We start from the raw sequence: 23,924 nt of genomic DNA, 5'->3' as shown, positions 1-23,924 counted from the left end.
ATTACATTGAATGAACTACAGGACTAAATACAAACCCTCCAACCCAAAAAGGCCTGTTGTGTTGATGGCATCCAAAATGAAATTATAAAATATACAAACCACAAATTCCAATTGGCTATACTTAAGCTCTTTAGCATTATCAGCAGACTCGTACATTTCCTCAGTGAAAACAATGTAATGAGCAAATGTCAAATTGGCTTTTTACCAAATTACCCTACGACAGACCACGTATTCACCCTGCACACCCTAATTGACAAAAAATCTAACCAAAACAAAGGTAATGTCTTCTTTCTCATGCTTTGTTTTCAAAAAAGCTTATAGTTTTCAAAAAAAACATATAGTATTATATGATAAAATCCATATAGCATTATATGATGAAAAACATATAGCATTATATTATAAAATCCATGTACACCAACAACAAGGTTGCGGTTAAAATTGGCACAAAAAAACATATATTTCTTTTCACAGGGCCGTGGGGTGAGACAGGGATGCAGCTTAAGCCCCACCCTCTTCAACATATATATCAACAAATTGGCGAGGGCACGAGAACAGTCTGCAGCACCCGGCCTCACCCTACTAGAATCTGAGGTCAAATGTCCACTGTTTGCTGATGATTTGGTGCATATGTCCCCAACCAAGGAGGGCCTGCAGCAGCACCTAGATCTTCTGCATAGATACTGTCAGACCTGGGCCCAGACAGTAAATATCAGTAAGACCAAAATAAATGTGTTCCAGTCACCAGGACCACAAATACAAATTCCATCTAGATGCTGTTGCCCTAGAGCACACAAAAAACTATACATACCTCAGCCTAAACATCAGCGCCACAGGTAACTTCCACAAAGCTGTGAACGAGCTGAAAGACAAGGCAAGAAGTGCCTTCTATGCCATAAAAAGGAACATAAAATTTGACATACCAATTAGCATCTGGCTAAAAATACTTAAATCCGTTATAGAACCCCATTGCCATTTATGGTTGTGAGGTCTGAGGTCCGCATACCAACCAAGAAATCACAAAATGGCACAAACACCAAATTGAGACTCTGCATGCAGAATTTTGCAAAAACATCATCCGTGTACAACGTAAAACACCAAATAGCCAATTCCCGCTAATTATCAAAATCCAGGAAAGAGCCATTAAATTCTACAACCACCTAAAAGGAAGCGATTCCCAAACCTTCCCTAACAAAGCCATCACCTACAGAGACATTAAAATGGAGAAGAGTTCCCTAAGCAAGCTGGCCCTGGGGCCCTGTTAACAAACACAAATACACCCCACAGAACCCCAGGACAGCAACACAATTAGACCCAAGCAAATCATGAGAAAACAAAAAGATAATTATTGACACATTGTGAAGAATTAACAAAGAAACGGAGCAACTATAATGTTATTTGGTCCTAAACAGAGAGTACACAGTGGCAGATTACCTGACCACTGTAACTGACGCAAACTTAAGGAAAGTTTTGACCATGTACAGACTCAGTGAGCATAGCCTTGCTATTGAGAAAGGCCGCCGTAAGCAGACTTGGCTCTCAAGAGAAGACTATATTTACACTGCCCACAAAATTAGGTGGATGCTGAGCTGCACTTCCTAACTTCCTGCCAAATGTAAAACCATATCAGATTACACAAACCAATAAAGAATTTGATAACAAACCCAATTTTGATTAACTCTTACTGGGTGAAATATCATTGTGTTTCATCTGAGCAGCAAGACGTTGCCTGTTGCCACTTTTGTTTATTATCTCATTCACTTGCTTTGGCAATGTTAACATATGTTTCCCTTGCCAATAAAGCCCTTATATTAGAGAGAGAGAGAGAGAGAGAGAGAGAGAGAGAGAGAGAGAAAGACTATATACACACACTATATACACACACACTATAACTACACACACTATATACACACTTTATATACACACACTATATATACACACACCATAAATACACACGCCATAAATACACACACTATAAATACACACACTATAAATACACACACTATATATACACTTTATATACACACACACTATATATACACACACCATAAATACACACGCCATAAATACACACACTATAAATACACACACTATAAATACACACACTATATACACACACACACTATATATACACTTTATATACACACACTTTATATACACACATTATATATACACACACTGACACACACTATATATACACACACTATATATACACACACTATACATACAGTACACACACGATATATACACACAATATATATAGACACACACTATATATACACACTATACATACACACACTATATATACACACTATATTTACAGGCTAGAGGTCGACCGATTAATCGGAATGGCCGATTAGTTAGGGCCGATTTCAAGTTTTCATAACTATCGGAAATCAGTATTTTTGGGCAACCGATTTGCCGATTTAAAAACAATTATTAAAGAAATTGGACCTTTATTTAACTAGGCAAGTCAGTTAAGAACATATTCTTATTTTCAATGACGGCCTAGGAACGGTGGGTTAATTGTCTTGTTCAGGGGCAGAACGACAGATTTTCACCTTGTCAGCTCGGGGGATCCAATCTTGCAACTTTACAGTTAACTAGTCTTACGCAATAACGACCTGCCTCTCTCTCGTTGCACTCCACAAGGAGACTGCCTGTTATGTGAATGCAGTAAGCCAAGGTAAGTTTCTAGCTAGCATTAAACTTATCTTATAAAATACAATCAATCATAATCACTAGTTAACAACACATGGTTGATGATATTACTAGATATTATCTAGCGTGTCCTGCGTTGCATATAATCTGACTGAGCATACAAGTATCTAAGTATCTGACTGAGCGGTGGTAGGCAGAAGCAGGCGCGTAAACATACATTCAAACAGCACTTTCATGCATTTTGCCAGCAGCTCTTCATTGTGCGTCAAGCATTGCGCTGTTTATGACTTCAAGCCTATCAACTCCCGAGATTAGGCTGGTGTAACCGATGTGAAATGGCTAGCAAGTTAGCGTGCGCTAATAGCGTTTTAAACGTCACTCGCTCTGAGCCTTCCAGTAGTTCTTCCCCTTGCTCTGCATGGGTAACGCTGCTTCGAGGGTGGCTGTTGTCGTTGTGTTCCTGGTTCGAGCCCAGGGAGGAGCGAGGAGAGGAAGGGAAGCTATACTGTTACACTGGCAATACTAAAGTGCCTATAAGAACATCTAATAGTCAAAGGTTAATGAAATACAAATGGTATAGAGGGAAATAGTCCTATAATTCCTATAATAACTACAACCTAAAACTTCTTACCTGGGAATATTGAAGACTCATATGTTCTCATGTTCTGAGCAAGGAACTGAAACGTTAGCTTTCTTACATGGCACATATTGCACTTTTACTTTCTTCTCCAACACTTTGTTTTTGCATTATTTAAACCAAATTGAACATGTTTTATTATTTACTTGAGGCTAAATTCATTCTATTGTTGTATTATATTAAGTTAAAATAAGTGTTTATTCAGTATTGTTGTAATTATCATTATTACAAATAAAACGTTTTTAAAAAATCGGCCATTAAATCGGTATTGGCTTTTTTGGTCCTCCAATAATCGATATCGGTATCGGCGTTGAAAAATCATAATCGGTCGACCACTAATACAGACAATATATATACACATACGGGCTCACCTATCTCTAGACGTTATGATCCTGCTGCCACTGGATTAGGAAGAACTGACCAAAATTACTTCAGATTATATAGGTATAAAATTGCAATCCCAGAATTGCGCAGAATTGTCAGGATAACTGTATTGCATTACTGAATAGGTTTATGGCATTATTGGGATTACATATCAAATAGCAATAGCATTTCCAGCATGAGGTGTTTATAATCGGTATGCATAACATATATATTTCTGTTTTGGACTGAGAACAATCATATGGGACCACAGTGATGTTCAATGGTGATTTTAAACATCCCAACTGCTGCCAATCCCATGGGAATCTAATTCTAGAATAGAACCCTTGGAATAGCTGTCAAAATTCCACCAACGCCACCAAAGGCAACAGGACTGCATCAATAAAACCGTAGTACCTTTTATCTCCAATGTGGTGCCCGCTTCACGACTGTCATGGTGTGCTTGGACCATGTTAGTTTGTTGGTGATGTGGACACCAAGGAACTTGAGGGTGCTGACACCTGATGTACTCGGGGCATGTGACTAATAAAATCATATTTGACTAGAGTGAACTGTCCACTAGGTGGTGACAGACTCTAGTAGTTTCCTACAGGCGAGGGACTTAGATCAGCACTCAATTTCCTATGTAGTGCACTACTTTTTATTTTTAAACGGGTCAAAGGTAGTGCACTATGTAGGGAACAGGGTGCCATTTGGGACGAAGGCACTATGTAGGGAACAGGGTTTCATTTGGGACGAAAGCACTATGTTATATAAGTTTGTTTTGGTATGAATAATGAGCTGTTACGTCTCTGTGAACTCAGCTCGTTATAGAAATACCCTTCCTCTAGTTACAGATGTTAATCTGAGGGAAATACAGACAGACTACCACCACCACACAGATAGACTACCACCACTATGCAGATAGACTACCACCACTATGCAGATAGACTACCACCACTATGCAGATAGACTACCACCACCACGCAGACAGACTACCACCACTATGCAGATAGACTACCACCACTATGCAGATAGACTACCACCACTATGCAGATAGACTACCACCACCACACAGATAGACTACCACCACTATGCAGATAGACTACCACCACCACGCAGACAGACTACCACCACTATGCAGATAGACTACCACCACTATGCAGATAGACTACCACCACTATGCAGATAGACTACTAACATCACGCAGACAGACTACACATTCTGGAATACAGACAGACTCCCACCACTACACATATAGACTACACAGTCTGAAATACAGACTCCCACCACTACACATATAGACTACACAGTCTGAAATACAGACTCCCACCACTACACATATAGACTACACAGTCTGGAATATAGACAGACTAATACATCAGTCTATGTCATGGAAAGAGCAGGTGTCCTTAATGTTTTGTACTCTCAGTGTATTATAATATATTAAGTGTTGCTCAGTGTCGGTGACTGAAAAAGGCACATCGTTGGTGAAATTGAAAAAGATTCCTGGGATTTGGATGACTTCTCATTTTGTCTTATAGAGACATAGGATCATAGAGCCTGTTTTCCCCCAGCAATGTTCTTTAATTCAGGAAGCTCAGATACGATAATAACTGGTCGGAAGAAATTCAATCAACATCCATAGAAAACAAGCAGTTATAAGCAAGAAAAATAATTTATTTGAATGATATAATAATTTTCATGACATTGGCAAGACATATATAGCTGCATGTGGTTCAACCAACAGCTACATAAACCACACTGCTGGATCTGAAAATGAAGGTGGATAACTTTCCTAATCATAATATATGCACTTACAATTTTTTATTTAAATGATGTCCTTCCAATGAGAAATAACAAAATATAATAATTTCAAGAACTCTCTCTTTCTTTCTCTTTTGAGTAGTGTAATACTCCAACCTCTTATTTTGTGTGGGTAAGGGGGCGTTTTCTGTACGTGTTTTTTACTTCAAACTTTATTACTGTCCTGGGCCCATTTACACAAAGCGTCTCAGAGCAAGAGTACTGATCGAGGATCAGTTTTCACTTTTAAATCATAATGACTAAGATTACATGGATACAGGGTGGACCTGATCCTAGATCAGCACTCCTGCTCTGAGATGCTTTGTGGTTATGAGTCCTGGTCCTGTACAGCCACAGCTCTGGGAGCAGTTTTCTAGTCCTCTGTTATATACTGAACAAAAATATAAACGCAACATGTAAAGTGCTGGTCGCATGTTTCATGAGCTGAAATAAAATATCCCAGACATTTTCCATACGCATGAAACGCTTATTTCTCTCAGATTTTGGGCACAAATTTGTTTACATCCATGTTAGTGAGCATTTCTCCTTTGCCAAGGTAATCCATTCACCTGACAGGTGTTGCATATCAAGAAGCTGATTAAACAGCGCGATCAGGTGCACCTTGTGCTGGGGACAATAAAAGGCAGTTTTGTCACACAACACAATGCCACAGATGTCTCAAATTTTGAGGGAGCGTGCAATTGGCACAGGTGCACCTTGTGCTGGGGGACAATAAAAGGCAGTTTTGTCACACAACACAATGCCACAGATGTCTCAAATTTTGAGGGAGCGTGCAATTGGCACAGGTGCACCTTGTGCTGGGGGACAATAAAAGGCAGTTTTGTCACACAACACAATGCCACAGATGTCTCAAGTTTTGAGGGAGCGTGCAATTGGCATACTGACTGCAGGAATGTCCACCAGAGCTGTTGCCAGGGAATTGAATGTTCATTTCTCTACCCTAAACCGCCTCCAATGTTGTTTTAAAGAATTCGACAGTACTTCCAACCAGCCTCACAACCGCCGATCACGTGCAACCACGCCAGCCCAGGACCTCAACATCCGACTCCTTCATCTGTGGGATCGTCTGAGACCAGCCACCCGGACAGCTGATGAAACTGAGGAGTATTTCTGTCTGTAATAAAGCTCTATTGTGGGAAAAAACACATTCTGATTGTCTGGGCCTGGCTCCCCTGCCCAGTTATGTGAAATCCATAGATTAGGGCTTCATGAATTTATGTCATTTGACTGATTTCCTTATATGAACTGTAACTCAGTAAACTCTCTGAAATTGTTGCGTTTATATTTTGTTCGGTATACTTAGGGCCAGGAGTTTTCCCTGACCGCGTGACCTGACTGGGACAAATTCCAGGCCCCTACTAGTAATAGTTGTCTGCTATTTGCTTGATGACAGCATTTAACTAGGGCCCAGAGATCGTCTTGCATGTTCAGGTGATGTGGTGAGGAACAATCCCGTGATAGATATCAGTCAAAATGTTGTTGAATTAATGAAATGGTTTGACAGAAATGTATCTCCGTAAAAAACTCCTGGCCCTAATCATGCTATCAGCTCCATATGTAATTTGAATACAGGCAGTCTGATGGTATTTTTCATAGTATATACAGATTAACACATACTGTTGCTTTAGAGGGTGTGAACAAATCTCAGATGACAGTGTCTCACTATTCCAGTGCACTACTTTTGACCAGAGCCAATCTACCCATTGAAGAACCCTTTTTGGTACCTGGTCGAACCCTTTTTGGTTCCTGGTCGAACCCTTTTTGGTTCCTGGTAGAACCCTTTTTAGTTCCAGGTAAAACTCTTTTGGGCTCCATGGTGAAACCTCTGTGAAAAGGGGTTCTACATGGAACTCAAAGGGGTTCTACCTGGAACCAAAATGGTTCTACCAGGAACCAAAAAAGGTTCTTCAAAGGGTTCTCCTTTGGAGACAACTGAGGAACCTTTTTTGCACATTCTTATCTAACAGTGTATGTAGAAGTAGTGCACTAGATAGGGAATAGGGTGTCATTTAAGATCAAGAATTATATTTCTGTTTGTTTGTATAGCGTCATGATGACCAGATGGTTGGTAACAGCTTGTTATGTGGCAGTTTGATGTCGACGCAGAAACAAGATATAAAACACAAACTGGCAAGTGGACATTTCTTTCTGTTTCTTTCTCCCCCTCTCTCTCTCACTCTGTCTCTCTCTGTCTCTCTCCCCCTCTCTCTCTCTTCCTCTCTCTTTCTCTCTCTCTCTCTCTCTGTATCTCTCTCTCTCTTTCTCTCTCTTCCAGACTTGTATTGTTCTGTGGGGAGTTTGTGGAAAGCTTAGCGTGTTCTCCATATGAGTCACAAAACAACAAAAAAGGAGAGGGGGGAGAGGGGAGGAGAGACGAAAAAAGGGGAGGGAGAGAAGAAAAAAGGGGAGGGGAGGAGAGAAGAAAAAGAGAGGGGAAGAGGGGAGGAGAGAAGAAAAAGGGGAGGGAGAGAAGAAAAAAGGGGAGGGGAGGAGAGAAGAAAAAAGAGAGGGGGAGAGGGGAGGGGAGAAGAAAAAAGAGAGGGGGAGGGGAGGGGAGAAGAAAAAAGGGGAGGGAGAGAAGAAAAAAGGGGAGGGGAGGAGAGAAGAAAAAGAGAGGGGAAGAGGGGAGGAGAGAAGAAAAAAGGGGAGGGAGAGAAGAAAAAAGGGGAGGGGAGGAGAGAAGAAAAAGAGAGGGGAAGAGGGGAGGAGAGAAGAAAAAAGGGGAGGGAGAGAAGAAAAAGGGGAGGGGAGGAGAGAAGAAAAAGAGAGGGGGAGAGGGGAGGGGGAGAAGAAAAAGAGAGGGGGAGAGGGGAGGGGAGAAGAAAAAGGGGAGGGAGAGAAGAAAAAAGGGGAGGGGAGGAGGAGAGAAGAAAAAAGGGGAGGGAGAGAAGAAAAAAGGGGAGGGGAGGAGAGAAGAAAAAAGGGGAGGGAGAGAAGAAAAAAGGGGAGGGGAGATGAGAAGAAAAATAGGGGGGGAGAAGAACAAGATGGATGGAGCTTGTATTAATCCAACTGTGGACCCCTCTTTCAGAGGAGTCAAATATCCACCAGTCAAATGTCAACCTCCTCCTCTCCCTCTATCCCATTCTTCCTCCTCCAAGCCTTTCTCTTCTCCTCCCATACTCTGTAATTCTCTACCAACTGCACAGTCCTACACGTTTGATTAGTGTGTGTGTGTGTGTGTGTGTGTGTGTGTGTGTGTGTGTGTGTGTGTGTGTGTGTGTGTGTGTGTGTGTGTGTGTGTGTGTGTGTGTGTGTGTGTGTTTAGGGCTAGAATCTGTAACCAGATTGAGCGTTACAGTATATAATAAGTACTAAGCCATCACGGTCTTGGGTTAAGTCATCTATTTCTCTTCTCCAACTCCCTTTCTCTCTCTCTCTCTTTCTCCCTCTCTTTCTTTCTCTCTCCCTCTTCTTTCTCTCTCCCTCTTCTTTCTCTCTCCCTCTTCTTTCTCTCTCTCTCTCTCTTTCTTTCTCTCTCCCTCTTCTTTCTCTCTCCCTCTTGTTTCTCTCTATCATGGTACTTGTTTTTCGTGAAGAATATAGAGGTACAGCAGAGATTAATAGTAGTAGGAATAGTGATGACCATTACTGTAATAACCATAGTATATGACCACCGAATACAGTATTACCGTAATAACCGTAATAAGCACAGTAATGACAGTAGTATCCATAGTATACAGTATTACCGTAATAACCGTAATAGGCACAGTAGATGATATTAGTAACAATAGTATACAGTATTACTGTAATAACCACAGTATAAGACAATGGTAACCATAGTATACAGTATTACCGTAATAACCACAGTATAAGACAATGGTAACCATAGTATACAGTATTACCGTAATAACCACAGTATATTACAGTAGTAACCATAGTATACAGTATTACCGTAATAACCACAGTATAAGACAATGGTAACCATAGTATACAGTATTACCGTAATAACCACAGTATAAGACAATGGTAACCATAGTATACAGTATTACCGTAATAACCACAGTATAAGACAATGGTAACCATAGTATACAGTATTACCGTAATAACCACAGTATAAGACAATGGTAACCATAGTATACAGTATTACCGTAATAACCACAGTATAAGACAATGGTAACCATAGTATACAGTATTACCGTAATAACCACAGTATAAGACAATGGTAACCATAGTATACAGTATTACCGTAATAACCACAGTATAAGACAATGGTAACCATAGTATACAGTATTACCGTAATAACCACAGTATAAGACAATGGTAACCATAGTATACAGTATTACCGTAATAACCACAGTATAAGACAATGGTAACCATAGTATACAGTATTACCGTAATAACCACAGTATAAGACAATGGTAACCATAGTATACAGTATTACCGTAATAACCACAGTATAAGACAATGGTAACCATAGTATACAGTATTACCGTAATAACCACAGTATAAGACAATGGTAACCATAGTATACAGTATTACCGTAATAACCACAGTATAAGACAATGGTAACCATAGTATACAGTATTACCGTAATAACCACAGTATAAGACAATGGTAACCATAGTATACAGTATTACCGTGATAACCACAGTATAAGACAATGGTAACCATAGTATAAAGTATTACCGTAATAACCACAGTATAAGACAATGGTAACCATAGTATACAGTATTACCGTAATAACCACAGTATAAGACAATGGTAACCATAGTATACAGTATTACCGTAATAACCACAGTATAAGACAATGGTAACCATAGTATACAGTATTACCGTAATAACCACAGTACTTCAGAAAGAGTAAAAACTCTGCATACCTCTAAGGGAGTGTAATACTAAGGTAGCTGAAAACCATAGAATTAGAATGAGCAGAAGGTGCATAGAACCTTGGACAATGGCAATTTGACATTATGGCCTCATTGACTTGAATAGAGAAATCCCATTCTAGTCATTCTATTTCTGTGCTGAAAACACAGAGGCTTCAGAATACAAGGCAAACCAACACTGAGTTTCTTCGTAGTTGTTTTTAATATAGTTCCAGTAACTAAATATTTTAAACAAGTGTCACTTGACTATGGATTAATAATGTCATAATTTACTTTTTTTTCTTTCTTTTTTTCTCCTTCTTCTTCCATCTTTATAAGATGTTGTTTGGTTTTTCCTGAAGGAATGATGTCAGAAAAAGAGTGCTCAGATAGTCATCCGGAGTCGTTCTGTCTCTGTGTTGTTGCTGAGGGACAGAGCAGGGTTAGAACAGGGGGGTTCCTCTGTCTTTGTCCATGTTGCTGAGGGACAGAGCAGGGTTAGAACAGGGGGGTTCTCCCTGTCTTGGTCCATGTTGCTGAGGGACAGAGCAGGGTTAGAACAGGGGGTTCTCCCTGTCTTGGTCCATGTTGCTGAGGGACAGAGCAGGGTTAGAACAAGGGGGTTCCCCCTGTCTTTGTCCATGTTGCTGAGTGACAGAGCAGGGTTAGAACAGGGGGGTTCTCCCTGTCTTTGTCCATGTTGCTGAGGGACAGAGCAGGGTTAGAACAGGGGGGTTCTCCCTGTCTTGGTCCATGTTGCTGAGGGACAGAGCAGGGTTAGAACAAGGGGGTTCCCCCTGTCTTTGTCCATGTTCCTGAGGGACAGAGCAGGGTTAGAACATGGGGGTTCTCCCTGTCTTGGTCCATGTTGCTGAGGGACAGAGCAGGGTTAGAACAGGGGGGTTCCTCTGTCTTGGTCCATGCTGTTGGAAGGATAGAGTAAGATTTGAACAGGGGGGTTCTCCCTGTCTTCGTCCATAAGGGGCGCTCGAGCTCAATAGCACCAGGCGTTGTGTTTTCTCCTGCTGATTGAGAGCCACAGAAGCACAGCCCTACTCTCAGAAGCACAGCCCTACTCTCCGTGCCGGGAGCAGTTAGGAAAGGGTTCCGGAATCGTGTGGTGAAAGGAGTCACAGCAACAGAACGCAGAACCAACAGATCCACTGTCCATTCTATCCAGGGTAAGAGGAGTGTGAGAAAGATGGATAGATTAGCATCAGTATTCGATTCACAGTCTTAGTGGATCCAGAGTCCACTATCCTCTCCTGTACGTACACACTCAGACATTCACACACACACTATCCATGTCCCTTCATCTCTGTTCTTTCAGACAATCCATCATCCTATTGTACTTGTACCATGGATGGTTGGTCTGGATAAACGGATGGATGCACAAAGCAGGGAAAGGATGAAAGAAATCACTCCTTTGTAAAAGTGGGAGGAAACGGGGAGGAATTTGAGCGTAGCACTCTTGGACGTAATGCCAACACGGCATCCTTCATTTTCTTCCGAGCAGTCATTGACATTCAGGCTGTGTCGTCTGTAAACCTGAAGCTCAGATGGTAGAGGGAATGGGAGGGGTAAGGAGGGAGGGAGGAGGGGTGGAGATGAGGGGGAGGAGGAGGAAGAGGAGAGGAGGAGGGGGGAGGAGAGAAGGAGGGAGCAGGTGAGGGGAGGAGGAGGGGAGGAGGAGGGGAGGAGGGAAAGGATGGGAGATGAAAGGAAGGGGGGAGGTGAGGAGTGGGGCTGCACTATGGGCAGAGAGAGACAGAACATGAATTCCAGCTTGGGAGGAGGAGACGAGTAGAAGGAAGGTAAAGGAGAGGAAAGGGCTGCAGTATCACCACTACATGGACACTGTGAGAGAGAAAGCGTGTGGCGAGGGCACAAAGAACTGGGTGATGCATCCTTATCCTTTTTTATTGTTCTCTATGTCAGATGGGGGGACAGCTCTATTCTTGTTTTGTCTCTGTGAGTTTTGAGATAGTTGTTCGAACAGTGTGTTCTAATCTCATTTCTAGAATCCCCTCAGTTCTAGAATCCCCTCAGTTCTAGAATCCCCTCAGTTCTAGAATCCCCTCAGTTCTAGAATCCCTTCAGGTCCAGAATGTCTCCAAAGATTACAGCCACGTTCAGACCACTTCATCCTCTCCTTAGGACGGATGAATTAACCCCTTCTCTGCAGACACACACACACACATACAGTAGACACACCCCAATGACCCTCCTCTAGTATAAACCCTCTGGGTGTTTTCTGGCGTAGCAGTCCAATGGTCCTAACTGAGACCTGTAGTCTAAACCTGTTTAATCAACCCAACCTGTATCAGACTCTCCCTTAGGAATGATCCACAAGGTTCCATTCTGTGTACACTTTCACTCATCACTCCTGCATGCGTTTGGTTATCCTTTCCTGCACGCACGCACGCACACGTAAACACATAAACACACACGCGGACAGTAGTGCGGGGAGATCCATAGGGAAGGTTTGGGTGTGTGTACTGCTGACTGTGTGTACTACTGTTCACTGTTAATCCTACAGTAATTATATTGTACTACTGCTGTTTGTAGGACGAGTGTACAGAGTCTCTTCAAACAGTTCAAGCTGTTCCATTTCAGGTTATATGGTGGGTATGCATATCGTTGTGCAAGTTAAATATGTATGGCCTTCTATCTCGCAATAAATGTTTTTAACATAAACCAAACATAGAACACGGATGACAGAGGCGTTGATGTGCTGTCGTTGTTGTGAACGAGTTCTGTATGCCGTCGTTGTTGTGAACTAGTTCTGTATGCCGTCGTTGTTGTGAACTAGTTCTGTATGCCGTCGTTGTTGTGAACAAGTTCTGTATGCCGTCGTTGTTGTGAACGAGTTCTGTATGCCGTCGTTGTTGTGAACGGGTTCTGTTTGCCGTCGTTGTTGTGAACTAGTTCTGTATGCCGTCGTTGTTGTGAACGAGTTCTGTATGCCGTCGTTGTTGTGAACGAGTTCTGTATGCCGTCGTTGTTGTGAACGAGTTCTGTATGCCGTCGTTGTTGTGAACGAGTTCTGTATGCCGTCGTTGTTGTGAACGGGTTCTGTTTGCCGTCGTTGTTGTGAACTACCTCTGTTTGCCGTCGTTGTTGTGAACAAGTTCTGTATGCCGTCGTTGTTGTGAACTACCTCTGTTTGCCGTCACTGTTGTGAACGAGTTCTGTCTGCCGTCGTTGTTGTGAACAAGTTCTGTATGCCATCGTTGTTGTGAACTACCTCTGTTTGCCGTCACTGTTGTGAACGAGTTCTGTTTGCCGTCGTTGTTGTGAACGAGTTCTGTAAGCCGTCGTTGTTGTGAACTACCTCTGTTTGCCGTCGTTGTTGTGAACTAGTTCTGTATGCCGTCGTTGTTGTGAACTACCTCTGTTTGCCGTCGTTGTTGTGAACGAGTTCTGTATGCCGTCGTTGTTGTGAACTACCTCTGTTTGCCGTCGTTGTTGTGAACGAGTTCTGTATGCCGTCGTTGTTGTGAACTACCTCTGTTTGCCGTCGTTGTTGTGAACTAGTTCTGTATGCCGTCGTTGTTGTGAACGAGTTCTGTATGCCGTCGTCCAAGTGCTTTGATTCAAATGTAAAGGGGTAGGGCTTGGTACCAGGTCCAACTGTCCATCTTCCTGTAGAATGTTTTGGACTTTACGTAATAACCATAGAATATGACCATTCTTGTTTTTAATATTACACATACTCACACCATGTTTTCAAAAGCCTTAAGTTCAATGTGGTTTATTTGACCAGCATTGGCCTGTAATCTGGCTGTTGTTGGATGGCGCGTTGATAGTAGACACTGGTGGTGTATCTATGGTTGAATCAGATTCATTTCCACATCATTGACAGTCATACGTTCAGGCTCCCAGAGTGAAGGTAATATCTAATCTTTCCTTCTTTCCCTAGTATAGTATTCACACAATGAACCTGGTTGCACAGTACCATTCACACAGCAACGTAAAAATACGAGAATGGGATTGATGAGTCGAAGCATCGACTCAAAATTCCTCCAACTCAGCAAATGAAACACATTCATAACAGGATGGACTGAGTTGAGACCTTAGCAAATGAAACACATTCATAACAGGATGGACTGAGTTGAGACCTTAGCAAATGAAACACCTTCATAACACGATGGACTGAGTTGAGACCTTAGCAAATGAAACGCCTTCATAACACGATGGACTGAGTTGAGACCTTAGCAAATGAAACACATTCATAACAGGATGGACTGAGTTGAGACCTTAGCAAATGAAACACATTCATAACACGATGGACTGAGTTGAGACCTTAGCAAATGAAACGCCTTCATAACACGATGGACTGAGTTGAGACCTTAGCAAATGAAACACATTCATAACACGATGGACTGAGTTGAGACCTTAGCAAATGAAACACATTCATAACAGGATGGACTGAGTTGAGACCTTAGCAAATGAAACACATTCATAACACGATGGACTGAGTTGAGACCTTAGCAAATGAAACACATTCATAACAGGATGGACTGAGTTGAGACCTTAGCAAATGAAACACATTCATAACAGGATGGACTGAGTTGAGACCTTAGCAAATGAAACACCTTCATAACACGATGGACTGAGTTGAGACCTTAGCAAATGAAACGCCTTCATAACACGATGGACTGAGTTGAGACCTTAGCAAATGAAACACATTCATAACAGGATGGACTGAGTTGAGACCTTAGCAAATGAAACGCCTTCATAACAGCAAGGACCGTGTCTGGAAACAAAACTCCTTTGTTGACCGCTGTGAACATCGTGTCGAACCGTTGGGCGGTTAATGGTCGGTTCATCAGTGGTTGAGTGGTCTGGTTGGATATTCATTCTTCCAGCAATGGTCCATTTACGTTGTCGATCAATGGTCGACAAGTGGTTATATATTCAATCTCTACTTTGCCAGCCCGCTGTTGGTGTTGGTGAGGTTACAGCAAGAATCTCTTTAGTAGGAGAGAGAGAGAGGGTCGGTCCGGGACTCATTGGTCCTGGGACGGTCTGGTCCTGTTATTACCGGTGGTCATATCCCCTCCTCCGTCCGACAACGTGGAGAATTCCGTGATGCGTCTCGCGAGGGGGTTCGTGCTCTTCAGGAGCTCCATGGCAGAGAGGCGTGTCCCTCCACTGCTGGACTTACTGCCCTTCTTCTGTAACAGGGCCATGAAGATGTCGTTCCGCGAGCTGGACCGCAGAGTGGAGCCCAGGGTCATGGTTTGGAGGTCACCCCCGCTGGTGCTGTGCTTCACTGGGGAGACCAGACTCTGGCGGCTGCCGAATGAGTCCCCTGGTTCTTTACGACCCAGGACTTTTCTCTTCGACCTGGAGGGAGGAGAGAAATAGAATGTATTTTAGACTTTTCAGAGTAAAAAACATAGTTTTAGTTGTTAATGTGTTTCATACATACTGGAAACCCCACAGTAGATATTATTGTTATTTGTTTCTTTGAATGTTAAATACAATTTTTAACCGTTTTCCAAATAAATGTATGTTTGTTGGCGTACCTGTGTATTTTGGTGAAGAGATCCTCCACGTTGTGTGTGCTGGGTGTGTGTCCACCAACATCATCATCCGTTTCCTCTGTGATGTGGAGTTCCGTTTTACCACGAACGTCCAAACTACTCTGCTCAACGTTCTCCTCCACTGAATCATCACCTGGAGACAATAGGAATGGTCAGTTCCTCTCTACGACAAGAAACATTTCTATTAATGAATACCAGTCAATAAATTAAGAAAACAATTAACGATGAATAAAAACAGTATTGGTAGTTGTGTTTTTTTATTGCTATGGCAACCACTTACACATCAACTAACAACTGAAGAGAATCAGAAACAGTAGTTTTGAACACATTTGCTTATTCTGGCAGGATCTGAATTCAATCAAAATAAATTGTCATTCATTAATTCCCTGTCATTATACACATACCTGTACCTATCTCTACAGTGGCCATCCTCCCCTCCAGGTCTGTAAGAGAACAATCCTGCAATGAAGACTGTAATGAAGACTCAATTGAGCTCTCCTCGTCTGTTCCCAGCGGGTTTTCCTGGTTTTCCTCTTTACCGGGAATCTCCTCAGGTGGGGACGCTCCAACAGGAGAGCGGAGAGCGGCTGGGCCGTCCATCTGTGTTCCCTGTCTGTCGGTGGTACCGTTGGAATGCACCGTGGTGGAGTTGGAGGGAAGAAGGAGACTGTTGGGCTTCTTGGGAACTGGTGGAGGAACCTTGAGGAGAAATTCAGAAATAGTGGATTGTCTACATTATAACTAAAGGACAATTTGGTTTGTAGCAGGAGGTAGTCAAAGTATTTGGTTTGTAGCAGGAAGTAGTCATAGTATTTGGTTTGTAGCAGGAAGTAGTCATAGTATTTGGTTTGTAGCAGGAAGTAGTGAAAGTATTTATTTTGTAACAGGAAGTAGTCAAAGGACATCCAGGTAAGAGATGTAGATTATATGGAAAGCAGTGGAGGCTCCTCAGAGGAGGAATGGGCGTACCATCCTCCTCAGTGAATTTCATAAAAATGTAAATGGTCAAACATTTAAAAAGTTATCCGGGGCCTCCCGGGTGGCGCAGTGGTCAAGGACTCTGTACTGCACCGCCAGCTGTGCCACCAGAGACTCCGGGTTCAGATACAGAATGGCAACAACAACTGACTGAGTTACATCAGGAACGCACAATCCCTTCATCAGTGCTCAGACTGTCCGCAGTAGGCTGAGAGAGGCTGGACTGAGGGCTGATAGGCATGTTGTAACATCACATCACTGGCAACAATGTCGCCTATGGGCACAAACCCACCGTCGCTGGACCAGACAGGACCGGCAAAAAGTGCTCTTCACTGACGAGTAGAGGTTTTGTCTTACCAGGGGTGATGGTCGGATTCGCGTTTATCGTCAAAGGAATGAGCTTGACACCGAGGCCTGTACTCTGGAGTGGGATCGATTTGAAGGTGGAGGGTCCAGCATGGTCTGGGGCGGTGTGTCACAGCATCATCGGACTGAACTTGTTGCCATTGCAGGCAATCTCAACGCTGTGCGTTACAGGGAAGACATCCTCTTCCCTCATGTGGTACCCTTCCTGCAGCCTCATCCTGACATGACACTCCAGCATGACAATGCCACCAGCCAAACTGCTCATTCTGTGTGTGATTTTCTGCAAGACAGGAATGTCAGTGTTCTGCCATGGCCAGAGAAGAGCCCGGATCTCAATCCCATTGAGCACGTCTGGGACCTGTTGGATCGGAGGATGAGGGCTAGGGGCATTCCCCCCAGACATGTCAGTGAACTTGCAGGTGTCTTGGTGGAAGAGTGGGGTAACATCTCACAGCAAGAACTGGCAAATCTGGTGCAGTCCATGAGGAGGAGATGCACTGCAGTACTTAATGCAGCTGGTGGCCACACCAGATACTGACTGTTACTTTTGATTTTGATAATCTGTCCCTTTGTTCAGGGACAGATTATTCCATTTCTGTTAGTCACATGTCTGTGGAACTTGTTCGGTTTATGTGTCAGTTGTTTAATCTTGTTATGTTCATACAAATATTTACACATGTTAAGTTTGCTGAAAATAAACACAGTTGACAGTGAGAGGACGTTTATTTTTTTGCTGAGTATATACAGTAGCCTCAATAGCACTCTGTAAGGTAGCACCATGGTGTAGCCGGAGGACTGATAGCTTCTGTCCTCCTCTGGGTACATTGACATTGACAACCCCTTCCACAGTAATTATGACAACTTCCGGAGGACGTCCTCCAACCTATCAGCGCTCTTGAAGCATGAACTGACATGTCATCCGCTCAATCAAAGGATTTGAGAATGAATCTCGTAATGTAAGAATAAGCTACAGCTAGCTAGCTCTGCAGTGCATAACATGTGGTGAGTCGTTGACTCACAGACAAAGACAATAGTTTAACATTTTTGAACAAATACATTTCTTCCAAAATGAAGGAGAGGCATGGGAGAAATAGAGAGAGAGAGAGATTGTCATTTTTTTCACTTTCAGTTTCACTTAGTTAGCAAGCAAATGCAGCTAGCTAGTTTAGCCTACTGAAACACTCTAGTCAAACAGAGGGATGCTATGTTAGCTAGCTGGCTATAACAGAGGGATGCTATGTTAGCTAGCTGGCTATGACTTTCCAACACAACACTGGGACTCTTTCAAATCATGGTAAGCTTTTGGTTTTACTAATTTATTGCCACCGGGGCCCGCTGGTGTAACTGTTTACTGACTGTACACTGTAACATTACTGCATGTTACTTACCCTACATTATTCATCTCATATGCATACGTATATACTGTACTCTATATCATCGACTGCATCCTTATGTAATACCTGTATCACTAGCCACTTTAACTATGCCACTTTGTTTGCATACTCATCTCATATGTATATACTGTACTCGATACCATCTACTGTATCTTGCCTATGCTGCTCTGTACCATCACTCATTCATATATCTTTATGTACATATTCTTTATCCCCTTACACTGTGTATAAGACAGTAGTTTAGGAATTGTTAGTTAGATTACTTGTTGATTATTACTGCATTTTTGGAACTAGAAGCACAAGCATTTCGCTACACTCGCATTAACATCTGCTAACCATGTGCATGTGACAAATAAAATTTGATTTGATTTGATTTGATGAAGCGGGTTTACTAACGCGATGCTTCTTGTAGCTATACGGACTACTTTAGCTAATCTGGTTTCAACAAAGTAGGCTGTGTGTAGCGGTTTGGCTTGGAAAGGTTTTTCGACTGGTCGCATACAACAGATGTGTTGTGTATTGAAGTCCACAAGTGAAGGGAAGAGGTGAAAGGAGAGCACATAGATGCAAGAAGGAATACAATGTGGCTGCTATGAAAGTGAACTGTGTTTACGCGTGATCACGGGTGTATTAATTTGTGATTTTGTTGAAAAAATGTTTCTTAAACGGAAAAAACGGGAATGAACATACCTGAATTTGTCCAATAGAAACTCTCGATTGCAACTGTTGGACTAATGATTACACCCTATATCAGAGTAGATGCAGGCAAGAGTGTGCAAGGCGGTATTAAATGTCACTGTCTGTCCATGTGTCACATCAAATTTGTCTCTCGAACTGTGTGCACCTACGTTGTAAACTTTCATTCATAGGCTAGGTTGTAGCAGCCTCATGATGGTTATGGGGAAAATTTGAGGATCATTTAGTAGCCTGAACCTATCACTGTTACATTGAACTGGATGAATGGAATATGAATGAGAGCCATCCAATTTGCTGCAATAAAAATATGGCCAAGCTCATGAAAACATTTTTTGTCCTCCCTCATCTTAAACGGCACTGACCGCCACTGATGGAGAAAGAGAGAGAGACAGAATAAAATATGAGAGAGAGACAGACAGAGAGAGAAAGAGAAAGAGAGAGACAGACAGACAAACAGACTTGGGCCTACCTTGGGTTTCTTCTTGTCCAGTTCGGCCAGACAGGAGATGGTCATCCTGCTGGGGAGGGTCCTGCTCTTATCCTGAGTCTCCATCACCTCTAGGTTACTACAGGGAGAGGGAAGCGACCATCCACCCTCAAGCCCAAGATGGAGCTCGAAGTCTGGGTCGAACTCCGGCTCCAAGGCGGGGTCCTCCAGCAGTGGCTGGGGAAGGGGGAGAGGAGGGAGGTCGTACAGGGACTGGATGTGGGGGAAGGAGGGGAGACTGTAAAGACCCTGGGGGTGATGGAGAGGGAAGGTTTGGGTTTGGTCCAGGGGTCCACAGGGGCTGGTGGGGGTGTGAGGGAGGGCTTTCTTCAGCTTGGGCTTCCTACCTACCACCATGTAAATGCTGGGATTGGGCATGGGCCGGGGAGGGTCAATGGGGGAGGCAGGGGAGGATTCGGAATCAACGGGAGAGGAGGAGGGGGACTTGAGAAGGAGGTTGAAGGGCCGTTTGGGTAACGGGGGTTTCACCGCGACCGGAGGCTTGGGTTTAGAGGCAACGAGGGGCCCGAGAGAGTTGACACCAGGGGGGGAAAGGTCAAGACCCTGCTCCTCCTCGATAATGTCATCAGAGGCTCCGTCTGGGAAGTCCTCCAGGTCACTACGGGAGACGGAACGCAGGCGGATGTTCCGGAGCTCGTTCGTGGTTACCAAAGGGAGAGATGATTGACTGCCGGAACTCAGTTTACCGGGTTTGGCTGCAGTGGATGTGTCAGAATGACGCCTGCTGGCTTTCTGTTTTGGTTTGATGGAGGACAAGTCTAGATGAGCGTTAACCGGCATCTCGAAGGAAAGCCTCGACCGGGCGGCTGGGTCACACGGCGAGGTCACCGGCAGCGAAGACTTCCTCTCAGGGATTTTGGGGCGCATCTTACACCCAAATGTGGAGGCGGGCCCTGTTGTTGTTCCTGCGACCTGATTGGAGGGGGTGATGGGCGTGGGTGTCTCTGATAGGCTAGAGTAGCCGCTGGAAGGGGACATGAGTCCTGGAGGCTTGAAGGGGGAGGAGGCTTTGGTCGACTCGATGGAGAGGAGGGAGGGAGACGGGGAATCCAGGAGAGACTCTGAACCTTGAACCTTGGATTAGATTAGATAAGATAAAACATGTATTAGCCATGTATGGTTAAAAACATCATCTTCCTCGTCGTACATCAGCAGAAATCCTCCATTACACCAGCGCTATCCAACCCTCCTCCTGGAGATCTCACCAAGACTGTTAGCTGAATCAGACCGTTAAGGTGGGGTTGGACTGTAGATCTCCAGGAAGAGAGAACCCTGCATGACACATACAACACACAAACCCCTGTGGCTTTACACAAGTAGAAAAGTACTTAGGGCCCTATTCAGACTTAACTTAGAATGGACTTAAGTCAACAGAACATGCACTTTCGTGAAACGTTTTACTTAAATCCATGTTAAAACATCTTATCTCAAGTCTGGATGTGGCCCTAAGTGCCTAGACTAGTCTTACCTTCATACAGTCTACGACAGTAGTCCCTGTGGCGGTGCTAGACCCAGACCATGACTGGTATGGATCAGAAGACTTCCACTCCCCCAGCTGCCAGTGTGCTGGGGAGGACAGCTCTGTGTTGTTGGGTCCCTGGACCTCCAGGCCAGGGGGCCCGTCCATCCCGCCGTAGCCCAGCTCGGGATCCTCCAGATCAGGCTTGGAGAGGCAGGAGGAGGAGGGTAGGAGAAAGTTTGGCTGGAAGTCCTGGAGGTGTTCCCGTGGGATGTGGAGGGATTTGGGGCGTCCTTCTCTGTAGTGACCCCTGTCACGGCCGTGCACACGCCCATCGGCGTCCCCTAAATTCTTCATGAGCGAGACGCTCCGGACGGGCGGCGGGGGTTTGTGTTTGGACTTCTTCAAGGAGATAGAGCGAGAGCGTAACCGTAGGCGACCGTCCTGGGGGAAGTTGTCGTCGGTTATGGAGATGTTGTCGACGCTGGCGCTACCGTCCTCAGAGCTCCCGCTGGGATACAGGAGGGCATAGCTCTCCCCCCTCTCACCACGGGGCTGATAGTGGTGGTGGCTGTGCATTTCTGTTGGAACACCTCCGTTCGTCCCATTACCGGCTCCTGTTACCCCAGTGACACTGTACATCCCGCCACTGATGTTATCTGTGGAGCAGAACGAACCGGAGTCTGTCGGCGTGGAGAGAGAGCGCTCGCGGAACTTGAGTGCGTTGGCTGCGGCGATGGAATGTGCTGACCTCTCCCTCCATTCTCCTTCTCCCACCCCTCTTTCTGACCCCATCTGTCCCCCTGCGGGGCTAGCAGCCGCGCCCTCTGTCTCGCTCCGCCTCCCCGTCATCATAACCATGGTTACCGGGTCCCTGAGACAGGACGACTCCGATATCGATGTGAACGAACTAGAGTGAGACTGCGACCCCGAGCTCCCGGAGAGTCCCAAACTGGTCTGAGAGGGGCACATCAACCCCCCACCCTGCCCCCCTACCCCCCCAACCATCCCCCCCGTTTTGGGCATGATCCCCGGTCCCTTCCCTAGTGGATTGGGAGCTAAATTATAACTATAGGCCTCACTCCAGACTCCAGGAGAGAAGGTAGAGCCTTTAGGGCCATTCCAGGACTGAGACGGAGAGTTGGAGCAGAGAAGGGTAGCAGAGTGGTCCATGGTGCCCAGGGTAGGAGGTGGAGTCCAGGGGGACTGGGGCAGGCTGAGGCTGGGGTCCAGGTCACTGTGGGTCTTCCTCAGGGTAAGGTGCTGGACAGGGGTGTCTGAGACGGGCTCCAGAGACCGGGGCTGAGAGGGGGAACAGGAGCCCTGGAGAAGGTCTACGTCCAGGACTTTACGCTCACCTAGGGAGAGAAGGAGGAGAGGGGGAGAGACTGTCGAGTTATCCATGGATAAAACCAGAAAGTATTTAAGGTTGTTAGGGATCACTTATCATCAGAATAACATTTTCCTGGGCTTGCCTACATTAATACGAAAACCTTATTTGAAGTTTAAGAGACGTCTTCTGAGAAAAGACCTGGGGTAAGTCCCCACTGGGCACACACTGGTTGAATCAACGTCGTTTCCAAGTCATTTCAATCAAATGACGTTGAACCAATGTGGAGTAGACGTTGACTTGGCGTCTGTGGCCAATGGGCCATTACGTTCTACACTGAGTGTACAAAACATTAAGGACACCTGCTCTTTCCATTACAGATTTACTAGGTGAATCCAGGTGAAAGCTATGATCTCTTATTGATGTCACTTGTTAAATCCACTTTAATGAAGGGGAGGAGGCAGGTTCCTCTACAGGATCGGTGGGTCCCCCGCAGGACGGTTGAGCTAACGTTATGAGCTTGAATATTTAATAATAGACCAATTAGGTACTTTTGGGTAGTCTTGATACAACATTTTGAACAGAACTGCAATGGTTCATTGGCTCAGTCTAAACCTTTGCACATACACTGCTGCCATATAGTGGCCGAAATCTAAATTGCACCTGGGCTGGAATAATACATTATGGCCTTGTTTTTGCATCTTCAAATATGATGGTACAAAAAATACAAATATATTTCTTTCTTTGTATGATCTTTTACCAGATTTTTCAAATGGTTTCATGAATATTCATATCCTTTCTTCAGGTCCTGAGCTAGAGGCAGATAGATTTGTCATTTTAGGTGAAAATTGAAGAAAAACAAATGGGTGGGTCCTGAAGAGCTACAAATAATGATTTTTATGCCATGAGACAATTGAGACATGGATTGTGTATGTGGGGATGAATGGACAAGACAAAAGATTGAAGTGCCTTCGAACGTATGGTAGTAGGTGCCAGTCATTTACATTACATTTAAGTCATTTAGCAGACGCTCTTATCCAGAGCGACTTACAAATTGGTGACTTAGTCACACCGGTTTGTGTCAAGAACTGTAACACTGCTGTGAATTTCATGCTCAACAGTTTCCTGTGTGTATCAAGGATGGTCCACCGCCCAAAGGACATCTAGCCAACTAAGACACAACTGTGGGAAGCATTGGAGTCAACATGGACCAGAATTTCAGTTTGTTTTTCCTCCATCTCCCCATCCCTACCTCTGTTTCTCTCTCTCTCCCCCTCTCTCTTTCCCTCTCTCTCTTTCCCTCTCTCTCTTTCCCTCTCTCTGCAGCTTTTTTTCAGAGAGGGGTGGAGGA

The 23,924-nt window shown here is 44.2% G+C and overlaps 1 protein-coding gene across 4 annotated transcripts in view; it reads right to left on the bottom strand.

Annotated features, from left to right (window-relative positions):
• Positions 1-10,115: 10,115 nt before the first annotated feature.
• The window catches only part of LOC135510310 (NHS-like protein 2), a 153,187-nt gene continuing 139,378 nt past the window's right edge, over positions 10,116-23,924 (bottom strand). For 2 of the 4 annotated variants that reach the window (XM_064931141.1, XM_064931143.1), the window contains 5 exons: positions 21,253-22,601; positions 19,746-20,858; positions 16,247-16,541; positions 15,825-15,975; positions 10,116-15,642 (listed from right to left, as the gene is read on the bottom strand). In XM_064931141.1, coding sequence (XP_064787213.1) covers positions 15,303-15,642; positions 15,825-15,975; positions 16,247-16,541; positions 19,746-20,858; positions 21,253-22,601 — 3,248 coding nt within the window. In that variant the 3' untranslated portion in view covers positions 10,116-15,302. The remainder of the gene's footprint in view (positions 15,643-15,824; positions 15,976-16,246; positions 16,542-19,745; positions 20,859-21,252; positions 22,602-23,924) is intronic. The other 2 variants (XM_064931142.1, XM_064931144.1) reach the window with 1 other exon arrangement.

Source organism: Oncorhynchus masou, chromosome 23 (genome assembly GCF_036934945.1).
Source record: "Oncorhynchus masou masou isolate Uvic2021 chromosome 23, UVic_Omas_1.1, whole genome shotgun sequence".
Taxonomy (NCBI): domain Eukaryota; kingdom Metazoa; phylum Chordata; class Actinopteri; order Salmoniformes; family Salmonidae; genus Oncorhynchus; species Oncorhynchus masou.
Note: the sequence above shows the minus strand (reverse complement) of the source record. Positions and strands in the feature narration are given on the sequence as shown.